Genomic DNA, 12594 nt, shown 5'->3' on the forward strand with positions numbered 1-12594 from the left:
AGGGTTAGGGTTAGGGTCAGGGTCAGGGTTAGGGTTAAGTATGGTTTTGTTAAGGATTAGGGTCAGGGTTAGGGTCAGGATTAGGGTTAAGTATGGTTTTGTTAAGGATTAGGGTCAGGGTTAGGGTTAGGGTCAGGGTTAGGGTTAGGGTCAGGGTCAGGGTTAGGGTTAAGTATGGTTTTGTTAAGGGTTAGGGTCAGGGTTAGGGTCAGGGTTAGGGTTAGGGTCAGGGTTAGGGTCAGGGTTAGGGTTAGGGTTAGTTAGGGTTTAGGGTTTGGGTTAGGGTTAAGTATGATTTGGTTAAGGGTTAGGGTCAGGGTTAGGGTTAGGGTCAGGGTTAGGGTTAGGGTTAGGGTCAGGGTTAGGGTTAGTAAAGTCATGGTTTGGGTAGTGTGAGGGGCCACCTAAAAATGTTGGATAAAAACGCAAACGCGGTAAAAACGCGCTAAAAACGCATACAAACGCATAAAAACGCTGCGTTTTTTTCATGCATGCTCATAAAAATGCTTGAAAAAAACGCAGCAGTTGTATGCTTATGTATGCGTTTTTTCAATGCGTTTTTTTGCGGGAAAAACGCGCTGCAAAAAAAAGCAAGTGTGAAACTAGCCTAACCCATGTGGAATTATATAATTAACAAAAAAGTGTGAAACAACTGAAAATACTGTATGTCTTATTCTAGGTTCTTCAAAGTAGCCACCTTTTGCTTTGATTACTGCTTTGCACACTCTTGGCATTCTCTTGATGAGCTTCAAGAGGTAGTCACCGGAAATGGTTTTCACTTCACAGGTGTGCCCTGTCAGGTTTAATAAGTGGTATTTCTTGCCTTATAAATGGGGTTGTGACCATCAGTTGTGTTGTGCAGAAGTCTGGTGGATACACAGCTGATAGTCCTACTGAATAGACTTTTAGAATTTGTATTATGGCAAGAAAAAAGCAGCTAAGTAAAGAAAAACGAGTGGCCATCATTACTTTAAGAAATGAAGGTCAGTCAGTCCGAAAAATTGGGAAAACTTTGAAAGTGTCCCCAAGTGCAGTGGCAAAAACCATCAAGCACTACAAAAAAACTGGCTCACATGAGGACCGCCCCAGGAAAGGAAGACCAACGGTCACCTCTGCTGCAGAGGATAAGTTCATCCGAGTCACCAGCCTCAGAAATCGTAGGTTACCAGCAGCTCAGATTAGAGACCAAGTCAATGTCACACAGAGTTCTAACAGCAGACACATCTCTACAACAACTGTTAAGAGGAGACTTTGTGCTGCAGGCCTTCATGGTAAAATAGCTGCTAGGAAACCACTGCTAAGGACAGGCAACAAGCAGAAGAGACTTTTTGGGCTAAAGAACACAAGGAATGGACATTAGACCAGTAGAAATATGTGCTTTGGTCTGATGAGTCCAAATTTGAGATCTTTGGTTCCGACCACCGTGTCTTTGTGCGACGCAGAAAAGGTGAACAGATGGACTCTACATGCCTGGATCCCACCGTGAAGCATGGAGGAGGAGGCGTGATGGTGTGGGGGTCCTTTGCTGGTGACACTGTTGGGGATTTATTCAAAATTGAAGGCATACTGAACCAGCATGGCTACCACAGCATCTTGCAGCGGCATGCTATTCCATCCGGTTTGCGTCTAGTTGGACCATCATTTATTTTTCAACAGGACAATGACCCCAAAAACACCTCCAGGCTGTGTAAGGGCTATTTGACCAAGAAGGAGAGTGATGGGGTGCTACGCCAGATGACCTGGCCTCCACAGTCACCAGACCTGAACCCAGTCGAGGTGGTTTGGGGTGAGCTGGACCGCAGAGTGAAGGCAAGAGGGCCAACAAGTGCTAAGCATCTCTGGGAACTCCTTCAAGACTGTTGGACGACCATTTCCGGTGACTACTTCTTGAAACTCATCAAGAGAATGCCAAGAGTGTGCAAAGCAGTAATCAAAGCAAAAGGTGGCTACTTTGAAGAACCTAGCATATAAGACATATTTTCAGTTGTTTCACACTTTTTTGTTAATTATATAATTCCACATGTGTTAATTCATAGTTTTGATGCCTTCAGAGTGAATCTACAATTTTCATAGTCATGAAAATAAAGAAAACTCTTTGAATGAGAAGGTGTGTCCAAACTTTTGGTCTGTACTGTATATATGTAATCGATATTATATAGTGTATTACATATTTACAATTTTACAGTTTTTGTGTTCTAAAGTTATATTCCAATAAATATATATTATGTTCTATCTAAATATCTTGATTATTGTATCATAAAAATGATTAAAGGGAATCTGTCACCCTTTTTTAGGCCTTTCAGCTGCTGGCATAGACATCGGGGGCTTATCTACAGCATTCTGTAATGCTGTAGATAAGCCTCCAACGTAACCTGAAAGAGAAGAAAAACACGTTATATTATACTCACCGAGGTGGGCGGTCCGGTCCGATGGGTGTTGCCGTCCTGTCCGGCGCCTCCCTTCATGCGATGACGTCCTCTTCTCCCGTCCTGTAATGGCGCAGGCGCACTGCTCTGCCCTGTTGAGGGCAGAGCAGTGTGTCCTGCAGTGCGCAGGCGTCGGGAGAGGTCTGGCGCCTGCGCACTGCAGAATTCTGCTCTGCCCTCAACAGGGCAGAGAAGTGCACCTGCGCAGGAGCCATTTCAGGACGGGAGAAGGGGACGTCATTGCATGAAGAAGGGAGGCGCTGGACGGGACAGCGACACCCGTCGGACCGGACCGCCCACCTCGGTGAGTATAATATAACGTGTTTTTCTTCTCTTTCAGGTTACATCCGGGGCTTATCTACAGCATTACAGAATGCTGTAGATAAGCCCCCGATGTCTTTTCCGGCAGCTAATAGGGGAAAAAAAGGGTGACAGATTCCCTTTAAATGTCTGATGTTCACATTGTACTACAATAAATTTTTCCCTTAAATATAAGCAATATATGTGGGAGTTGGATTCGGAGTCGGTTTAAGGGAAATTGAGGACTCGGAGTCGCAGGTTTGGCTTACCGACTCCACAGCCCTGCTTATAACGGCCAAAACAGGTGACAGGTGCACTTTAAATCTCATCTTGGCATGCAGAACATGTTATTCTCCGCAAGGAGAAACGATACTTCTTGGATTAGGGTCAGACGCCTCTCACAGCCAAACCAGATATCACACTTTGCACTAATGAGGGGCAGTACCCCGAAACACAGTGTCTGCAAATTGAGATTCTGGTTTGGCTTTTATCGTAAGTCATGTAACAAGGCTCGTTAAACGGTCGACATTGACTTTTAGGATTGCTACTTCCAATTGGTGGCATTAGAGTTCTAGTCTTCTTCCTCTCTGAAGAAACAGTATGCATATGTCTCAGAGGAGCATTGCGACTTTAGGTCTCCTCATCTTGGCATGCTTATCTCTGCAAGGGGAAATACTTCTTGGATTCCAATTTCTATAGCCAAAAGGTGTCATTTGATTTCTCACTGAAAACAGATCTGTAGACAGATTTGAGCAGTCTTTGAGATTCGTGCAGTATACAAGTGACTTAGAAGCAGAGAAAGAGGCAAATGTTTGCCAATATGTTAAAAAATGTCTTATATTTACTTGTACTGGTGATTTCTGAAGCCTACAGAGCCCATTTGGGTTGATTGACAGAATACTTGGTACGTGCAGATATACTTACGATTATTATTTTGACAGGTCTGGGTTTAGTTCAATAAAGATGATTTTCGACAGTGTGTATTTGAAATCTTATTTGACATGCCCTGCGTGCGAAATTACGTGCGTATCCATGTCATCTTCCACTTTTTCATGTTTATGAAGGGTGTCATAATTAGAATTACATATCATAACCTATGAATACACATTCTTCTTTTCTCAAGCCCGTCAGGTGCTGATAGGAGAATTCTAATGCCGGCTTCGCGCTTTCTATATACTATGGCCGTCACCTTTCTCTGCTCGGTATCTTTAATTCTGGCAACATGAAAAAGTTTTACTGAGACCTTTTGATTTAATTTTTTTTTTTATTCAATTACTTTGTTGCAAGGCTACAGCTCTGCCAGGAAAGAAAAAGGACTTTTTGAAGTTTAATGCACTGAATTATAGATGTAACTGGTACCCTAGGTGGATATTCATGCCTTGTACAGAATAAAGAAAACTTGATCAGCAAATGAAAGTAGTGTATCACATCCAACTGACGGAGGAATTGCTTCTTGAACCGATCGAGTCTGTATTTTACGCATTGTGTTACACCGCGGCTTTCTCGTACGAGGCGATTGGAGCCGTTTCCTTGAAAATAAACAAACTTTCGACTTTCATTGCTCATTCCTTCACCATGTATTAATGCCCAAGTGTTCAACATGATGGAGTAGTAGTTTATTTGCTAAACTGCTGGTTGTAAGCGAAAATGTCTGTTCACCGTAGACTTCTTCTAGGCTTATATTAACGTCAAGAAGAATGACATTGTTTACTTTCTTGCGAAGAAGAAAAATCCCCAAACCATTCTTAAGAGCTGTAAATCCATAGGATAGCAATAAGTCATAGACGGTTAGGCTATGTTCACACATTGCGTCTTTGCTGCATTTTTTTTCCACAGGCAAAACCTGCTCTCTTAGCCGTAAAGAAGCAACTTAAAAAAAGCAGGTTTTGCTGTGTTTTTTGCGGCTTTTTTTATCTCTTGTACATGCTGATTAAGTTAGTGCCCCCACCATGAAAAATAAAAAAAAGGATTATGCATCTTCCTTAAGGTTTTGGCAGCAAAATCTGATACCTGCATTTTTACGTAGCAGTTTTCCAAATCGGTCAGGAAAAAAAAATGTGTGTGCATGAGATTTCTAACATGTCCTGGCTTTTGCTAGTACTGTAAAACGCGCCTTAAAATTTAAAAAAAAAAACAAAACACAAATTGAGCTTGGTTTGAGTTGGTATAGGTGCAGCATATAACCGCATGTTCACATTGGCCATAAAGCATACGTAAGCCTACAAGAGAAAAAGCAAGCAAAAACCCTGCTCTCACTAAATAAGTAAAAAGCAAAAGAGCATTTAAATCATACAGAGTTCTTAGTCACACTGTTTTTGATCAAAAATAGCATAAAAGCCGTCCCACCATTGACAAGATGACTCTGATTGGGACAGTTCTACACTGTCTAATATTAAAAACCTTATGTGTCAGAGTTGACCTCAGTGTGTGAATAAGGGCAGACAAAAGGACCGGGTCCCAACCAGTGGACATCATCCAGGGGAAGCCTTATATACAATTTCCAGCTCAGGAGAGGGAGGCCACACTCCGACTTGCACAGAATGCAAAAATACAAAGAAAAAACACAAACATTGAGCTTGGTTTAAGTTGGTATACATGCAGCATATAAACGCATGTTCACATTGGCCATAAACATACAAAATCTACAAGAGACAAAATGAGCAAAAACCCAGCTGTCACTAAATAAGTAAAAAGCAAAATCAGTGGTTCGGTGCCGCAGCCTAATGTGTCGTGGCTGTGTGACAGTCACAACACCTGCATGGAGAGCCCAACAAAAACAGCCTCTCTATGCATGTGTTGTGGCTGTCATCGAACCGCTGATTATCGGGAGCGCTCCAGTTATACCGGTTACCGATGCAGCTATTAGGTAACCGCTCTAACTATTCAAATAAGCACTTATCCAAAGCTATTCGATCAACCCTAGTTAGCAACTTATGTGGCTCCAGGTTTCCGCAGCAGTACATATGTGGTTTATAGAGATGAGTTTGATCCTTCAAGTGTGTGAAATACAGATTATAATAAGGTAGGTACCAGTGATGAGTGAATGTGCATAAGGTGTTATCTGAGCATGCTCTGGTGCCAACAGTATCTTCGGCGTGATCGAATAATTTGGTCTAGTCCCTGCGGCTGCATGTCTCATGGCTGTGCGACAGGCACAGCACATGTAGGGATTGCCTAACCAACAGGTAATCCCTGCATGTGTTGCTGACATGCAGCCACCGGGACTCAAACATATTTTTCGAGCTCGCTGAAGACACTTTGTTAGCACCCGAGCATGCTCAGATAACACCTTATTCCAGCACGTTCACTCATCACTAGGTGTTACATATATTGGTCAGAAAAATGTCACAACAATTCGCACATATTTCTGCTTTATCAAAATAGCATCACTTCTCTATTGAGCAGTTTTGAATATGACGCAGAATTGACGTTTTGTGTTTTTTCTCTCGCAGGAGTAAAAGCCATATTCTCGGGACACTACCATAGGAATGCTGGAGGAACGTACAAAGATATTGACATGGTAGTGACATCGGCCATCGGGTGCCAACTTGGCGAAGACCAACATGGCTTTCGTGTGGTGGTGGTCACTGAAGATCAGATTGTGCATAGATATTACAGCCTAGACCAGCTCAAAAACCAAGGTCTCGATGGTGACCTCATGGACTTAATGAGGAAGGAATAGAGTGCGAAATGGCACTTTCCATTTATTCCAAAATTTCTGGTTATTTGATGATTACACTTTGATCTTGTTACAATTTTATCTTATGGTACTTTAGCTCTTTAGAAAATGACACTAGAAATTTTTCTTTCTAAAATAAAAAAAAATCTGCTTCTGTGAAGTTAAATTATCTGTGTAGGCTTTTTATGAGGGATATGCTTTTCAGGCAAAGCTGAGTGACGATTACTGTAGAGATGGATTCCCTTTATGTTTAGTGTATAGATCCTAACACATCCTGAAGGCCCATGGGCGGATAATGAATAGGCGTCCAAGGTAGGAGTTTTAGGATCCACCCTCTTTTCAGTCTGTTGCTCTGCGCTCTTCTCCTTCCCCATCAGTCCTTATCCTACTCATTTGTAATACACGCTTAATGAGTAATAGTCATATTAATTTTTATTTCGTAAATCAGTAATACAAATGGAAAAAAAATTGTAATTTATCTTATTAGAGAAATCTTTCTCCTCTTGGACTGATTTTTCGCTCTCGATTCATAAGTAAAATCTGAATTCATTGAAGATAGATTTCGCCATAACTAAGATAGGAGATAACAGTTGGTGCTCATAAAAGGTCTATGGAAAATTGTAGGGAAACTTGCAGCAGGATGTCTAGGTCGGCCTCTAGCTCCTCCCCCTTTCTCTACATAGAATTTGAAACGCACTAAGGGGAGGAGCTAGAGGCCGACCTAGACATCCTGCTGCAAGTTCCTGTCCAATTTTCCATAGACCTTTTATGAGCACCAAATGTCATCTTATCTCAAAAGGGTAAAATCTGTATTATCTCAGTAAGGGGAAAATCTAGTCATTGAAAACAGATTTTAGCCATGATGTGGGAATTTTGAGAATTAATCAGTCCAGGAATAGAAAGAAGCAGATTTCTCTAATGGGGGGATATATTAAAATATTTCTTATTTTCACATGTACTATTGATTTTTGAAAAAAAATTAAAGTGACTTAATCTTTAAAAATTTATTTTTAGCTTCTACCCCTCAATGCGCATAAAAAACAAAACAGACATTGCAGATTAACAAATTACCGTAATAGTCCTAACAATTGGAATGAGGGCCTTACAGTCTGAGGGATTACGCAAAAAGTAAAAAGTGATTTTTTTTTTTTTTTTTAATACCGTATATACTCGAATATAAGCCGAGATTTTCAGCCCATTTTTTGGGCTGAAAGTCCCCCTCTCGGCTTATATTCGAGTCATATACACCAGGGGGAGCGAGGGTGTCAGGTCATACTTACCCGTCCTGGCGCTGTCTCTTCAGCCCCCATCTTCTCCGCGATCTCCCTTCCTTCCTTCAGCGGTCACATGGCACCGCTCATTAAACTCATGAATATGCGCATATTCATGAGTTTTAATGAGCGGTACCACGTGACCGCTGAAGGCAGGAAGGGAGATCGCGGAGAAGCTGGGGGCTGAAGAGACAGCGCCAGGATGGGTAAGTATAGCGATACTCACCTGTCCTTCGTCCATGGCTGCTTGCTGCTGTCTGGCACGTCATCTGTCAGTGATGTTCAGACAGCAGAAGGCGCGGTGACGTAGTTGGTGCGCGCCGCGCCCCCTGTAGTCTGAACGTCACTGACAGATGACGCACCAGACAGCAGCAAGCAGCCATGGACGCAGGACAGGTGAGTATCTCAGGTGCCAGCAGTGACACCGGCACCTGGCCCCCAGCGACGGAGAGCTGAGTATGTCATTTTTTTTTTTTAAATGCAGCAGCGGCAGCACATGTAATAATCTATGGAGCATCTTATGGGGGCATAATCTATGGAGCATCTTATGGGGGCAGCATATGGGGGAATAATCTATGGAGAAACTTATGGGGGAATAATCTATGGAGAAACTTATGGGGGCAGCATATGGGGGAATAATCTATGGAGCATCTTATGGGGGCAGCATATGGGGGCATATTCAATGGAGCATCTTATGGGGGGGTAACATGAGGGGATAGTCTATGGAGCATCATATGGGGGCATATTCAATGGAGCATCTTATGGGGGCATAATCTTTGGAGCATGTTATGGGGGAAGCATATGGGGGAATAGTCTGGAGCATCTTATGGGGGCAGCATATGGGGAAATAATCTATGGAGCATCTTATGGGGGCAGCATATGGGGAAATAATCTATGGAGCATCTTATGGGGGCAGCATATGGGGAAATAATCTATGGAGCATCTTATGGGGGCAGCATATGGGGCATAATCTATGGAGCATCTTATGGGGGCAGCATATGGGGGCATAATCTATGGAGCATCTTATGGGGGCATAATCTATGGAGCATCTTATGGGGGCATAATCTATGGAACATCTTATGGGGCCATAACCTTTATGGAGCAGCATATGGGGCCATTATTAACCTTTGTGCAGCATTATATGGGGTATATTTTGTATGGAGCATCTTATGGGGCTATCATGAACTGTATAGAGCATTATATGGGGCTCCTGATTCAATATGGATATTCAAAAACATTTAACCTACTGATGTCTCAATTAATTTTACTTTTATTGGTATCTTTATTTTTTAAATTCACCAGTAGCTGCTGCATTTTGCACCCTAGGCTTATACTCGATTCAATTAGTTTTCCCAGTTTTTTGTGGCAAAATTAGGGGGGTCGGTTTATACTCGAGTATATACGGTAATAGCCCAGCAATCTTAAAAATAATGGGAAAAAAAAGGTGGTAAACATAATGCAGTACAAATTAGTCATCAATCAGTACCTGGGTCAGCACAGGTATAAAGTGCTATTGAGAATGGGGAATACTGTGAATGTTGAAAAGGGTAAACTGAGAAGTTAGACTAGCGATTGAGATTGGTCCGCCTAAAAATATTTTGTTTTTTTTGTGTGGTATTCGTGAATTGTGGATGTTGGAAATAAATCAGATTAAGGTAGCAAATTCCAGATATCCGGTGCAGCGCAAGACAACATTTGAAGACTGGAATGGAATGGTCGGATTATGGAAGATGTTAGACTTATGTCATTGGTAGAATGGACATATACAAAGGTTTACATAGGATATACAAGGTTTCTTTCTATCCTATTCTATTTGTATATGAAGTCTGAAGCTGGTTAGTTATTTCGATACATTTTGAAACATAAGAATAATTTTGCTCAATCCTAGTTGTCATCTTTCCTGGACTCTACTTAATTTTACCAATGTAGCAGATTCCTCTAACTTGCTATGTAAATCTTGTTTTGCACAGGTCACAGTTTCCATTGTCTAATGCATTAGATTACGGCAATAATTACTTTTTAAAAATTCAAATTGTGATTTCATATTTCGTTAAACTCTAAAATTATAGATTAGAGCTGTACCCGGTAGTAATGACTTCACAGACTCATTAAACAGCGACGTTTTGCATCATCCTGTATGAAGTAATGGCATGTCTTAGCCTCTGCCTCTAATACATCTGACATTGCATTACTCATAATAGTCGTCGTGTCTCGTCGATACGTGAAATTATTATATACATGGTTAGGCAATCTCCGCATGTAGTACCTCTGTCGAGCAGCCGCGGGGACTCGAACATAGTATTCGAGCACGCAGAAGTCACTCGGTTAGTCCCCGAGCATGGTCAAATAACGCCTTATCCGAGCACATTCGTTCATCACTAATGAGTAGATACTCTAGTTTTATAGGGTTTAAAGAGGATGTTTTATAAGAACAACCAACGATGACCACTACACATATGCCTTATTAGGGCATATAGGTGTTTTAGAGGGGTACACCACTTGGGACCAACCACTCTGAGCCAGAACATAGAATGGGAAACTATGAGCAGAACCTGGATAGACCTAGCCAGCCAATGTATTACAAGATAAACCATTCATCTTAGGCTTGTTTCACACTTCCGTTTTTGACCATCAGTCAAAATCCGCCGTTTTGCAAAAAAAACGGATCCGCCGTTTTTTTTCCCCATTGATTTGCATTACCGGCGGATCTTGACGGATGGCCATCCGTTGGATCCGTTTTTTTGCGGATCCGTCAATTTTTTTTTGCGTCCACCGACATGCCTGGACAGACCATGCAACGTTTGTTTTGCTGCAGGATCCGCATTTTATAGTGCGCATGCCCGGAGGAATGAAGTCAGCCGGAAATTTAACCCTGAAATCATTTCTGGCGGACAGAAAAAATTCTCTCTCCTTCCCTCTCGCTCGCTCTCTCTCTCCTTCCCGGGCTGCGGTTCCTTTAAAATTCTTCATTCATCGGATCCGTCAAAAAAATGGTCCGGTGGCATCAGTTAGCAACGGATCCGCTTTCTGCCATTTTGGCGGATTTTAACTGACAAAAAAACTGAAGTGTGAAACAGGCCTTATCTGTAATACTACATTTCCCCACCTCTGGAAGTTACCTCCGATGCCTCAAGGAAATGGATTCACCCCATGGTGCCTGTCTTTAAAACTGTTGGGACTTATGGAATGGAAATAGCCGAGTCATATACTCAGGATAATCTCTATGGAAGCTGTAATTGGAACCATATAGGTTGTTGTCCACTTTCAAATCTGCAGTTTTTTTAGGTACAACAGTGAGGGGGGGTTTGAAGGGTAAATTCAAAGTAAGCTTTATTGCCATTGTTATGCAAGTTCTTGTATCAGACATTTTGATTTACTAAAGTTCTCGGTTCTATGCATGATGACAATTACAACAGATGATTATTTTCACATTATATTTGCAATTATCTTTGTTTTTGCTTTATGTGCATTGTGTGTGTCTAGATTCCGTTTATAATACATGCTATACAAGCTGTGATACATAAGGGGTAGATGCTGTTATTTAGTAGAGAATGGCCATGACTCATTCTTGGTTAAATAAAAAAAAAAAAGGGTTGGTTATGTCTTTGGTATAAGATATCATCATGTAAGAAATTACAAATAAAGGCTTTGATACCAGTCATAAACTGAGCTCAACCTGGTCTAGTCAGTTGGCCCCCTAATTTCATTCACATCATAGAATCATCTCTGATCTAAATTTTTCTTTTACGTTTAATACCCCTTTAAAAAGTTTCTCCGGGGACATAAAAATACAAAAAATGTACTTTAATTTGGGATCTAAGCGGTAGCAGTTCTCATTGTGGAGAGTGCCATGCCATTGTAAGGAGACTTATAGGCCATGCAATGCTCCTCTGGGAAATTTAAATATGCAAATTGCCTCTCTGGAACTCTAGTGGAACCCTTTAATGAGGCTTGCCATATGACTTTGGCTTTTATCCTAAGTCATGTGACAAGGCTCGTTAAAGGGTCAGTATTAACTCTTAGGATGGCTACTTCCAATAGGTGGCACTAGAGTTCAAGTCATCCTTCCTCTCTGAAGAAGCAACTTGCATAGTTATGAAATTGGCACAATTGTACTGATTTCGGACCCCCGTTTGCATTCCCAGCAGCTCCACTTCTGCATTTTTTTCATTATAGTCAGAGTTCTTCACTGGGTGTCAGTATGTGCTAAATGGGATGGACTGTTTGATTGTCTCATGTTCTTAGCTAAGCCAGCCCCCTTCTTCATCACAGCTAATACAGAAATAAAGTAAGGGGCTGACTTGCCTAATGAACTGAGCCTGACAGCCAACCCCCTCCATATATGTCACCATCACAGAAATTGAAGGGGCGCTCTCTGTTTTTCTCGAAACAAATGCAGAACTGGAGTTTTGTGCCGATTTCTTAGAATTTTTGTACATCCAATATATGCCTGTCCATGCGGTTTCATGAGCGCTAGAGTGAAATTCTGACTGCGCTTTCTATCTACATTATCACATTTGTGTCTGCTGTGTATTCTTCCTTTATCACATTATTCAAAAAATGATTTCAATGAATTACAATCTATGCAAAATAAAGAATTGAATTATAATTGAGTAATGTCTCACTTATTTCATTTGTTATTCCATTTTGTTAATTAACCCTTTCACCCTGAAGCCCATTTTCATTTTTCCATTTCTATTTTTTTCTTCCCCTTCGTCCCAGAGCCATAACTTTTTTTTTTTTTTCTGTCCACTTAGACATAGGGCTTGTTTTCTGTGGGATAAGGTGTACTTTTGAATAACACCATTCATTTTATCACACAGTGTAATGGAAAATAGAAAAAAAAATAATTTGAAGAGTGAAATTGGGGGGGGCGGGGGAAACACAATTCTGACATTGTTTTTTTGGGAATTGTATT

General features: G+C 41.4%; 1 protein-coding gene across 1 annotated transcript in view; it reads left to right on the forward strand.

Moving 5' to 3' along the window:
* CPPED1 (calcineurin like phosphoesterase domain containing 1) overlaps positions 1-6571 on the forward strand; it is a 141513-nt gene extending 134942 nt beyond the window's left edge. The window contains exon 4 of the mRNA XM_073542893.1: positions 6179-6571. Within this exon, the coding sequence (XP_073398994.1) occupies positions 6179-6408 (230 nt within the window). The 3' untranslated portion in view covers positions 6409-6571. The remainder of the gene's footprint in view (positions 1-6178) is intronic.
* The last annotated feature ends 6023 nt before the right edge of the window (positions 6572-12594 follow it).

This window comes from Dendrobates tinctorius, unplaced genomic scaffold (assembly GCF_039654945.1).
Source record: "Dendrobates tinctorius isolate UK_male_01 unplaced genomic scaffold, ASM3965494v1 ptg000129l, whole genome shotgun sequence".
Taxonomy (NCBI): domain Eukaryota; kingdom Metazoa; phylum Chordata; class Amphibia; order Anura; family Dendrobatidae; genus Dendrobates; species Dendrobates tinctorius.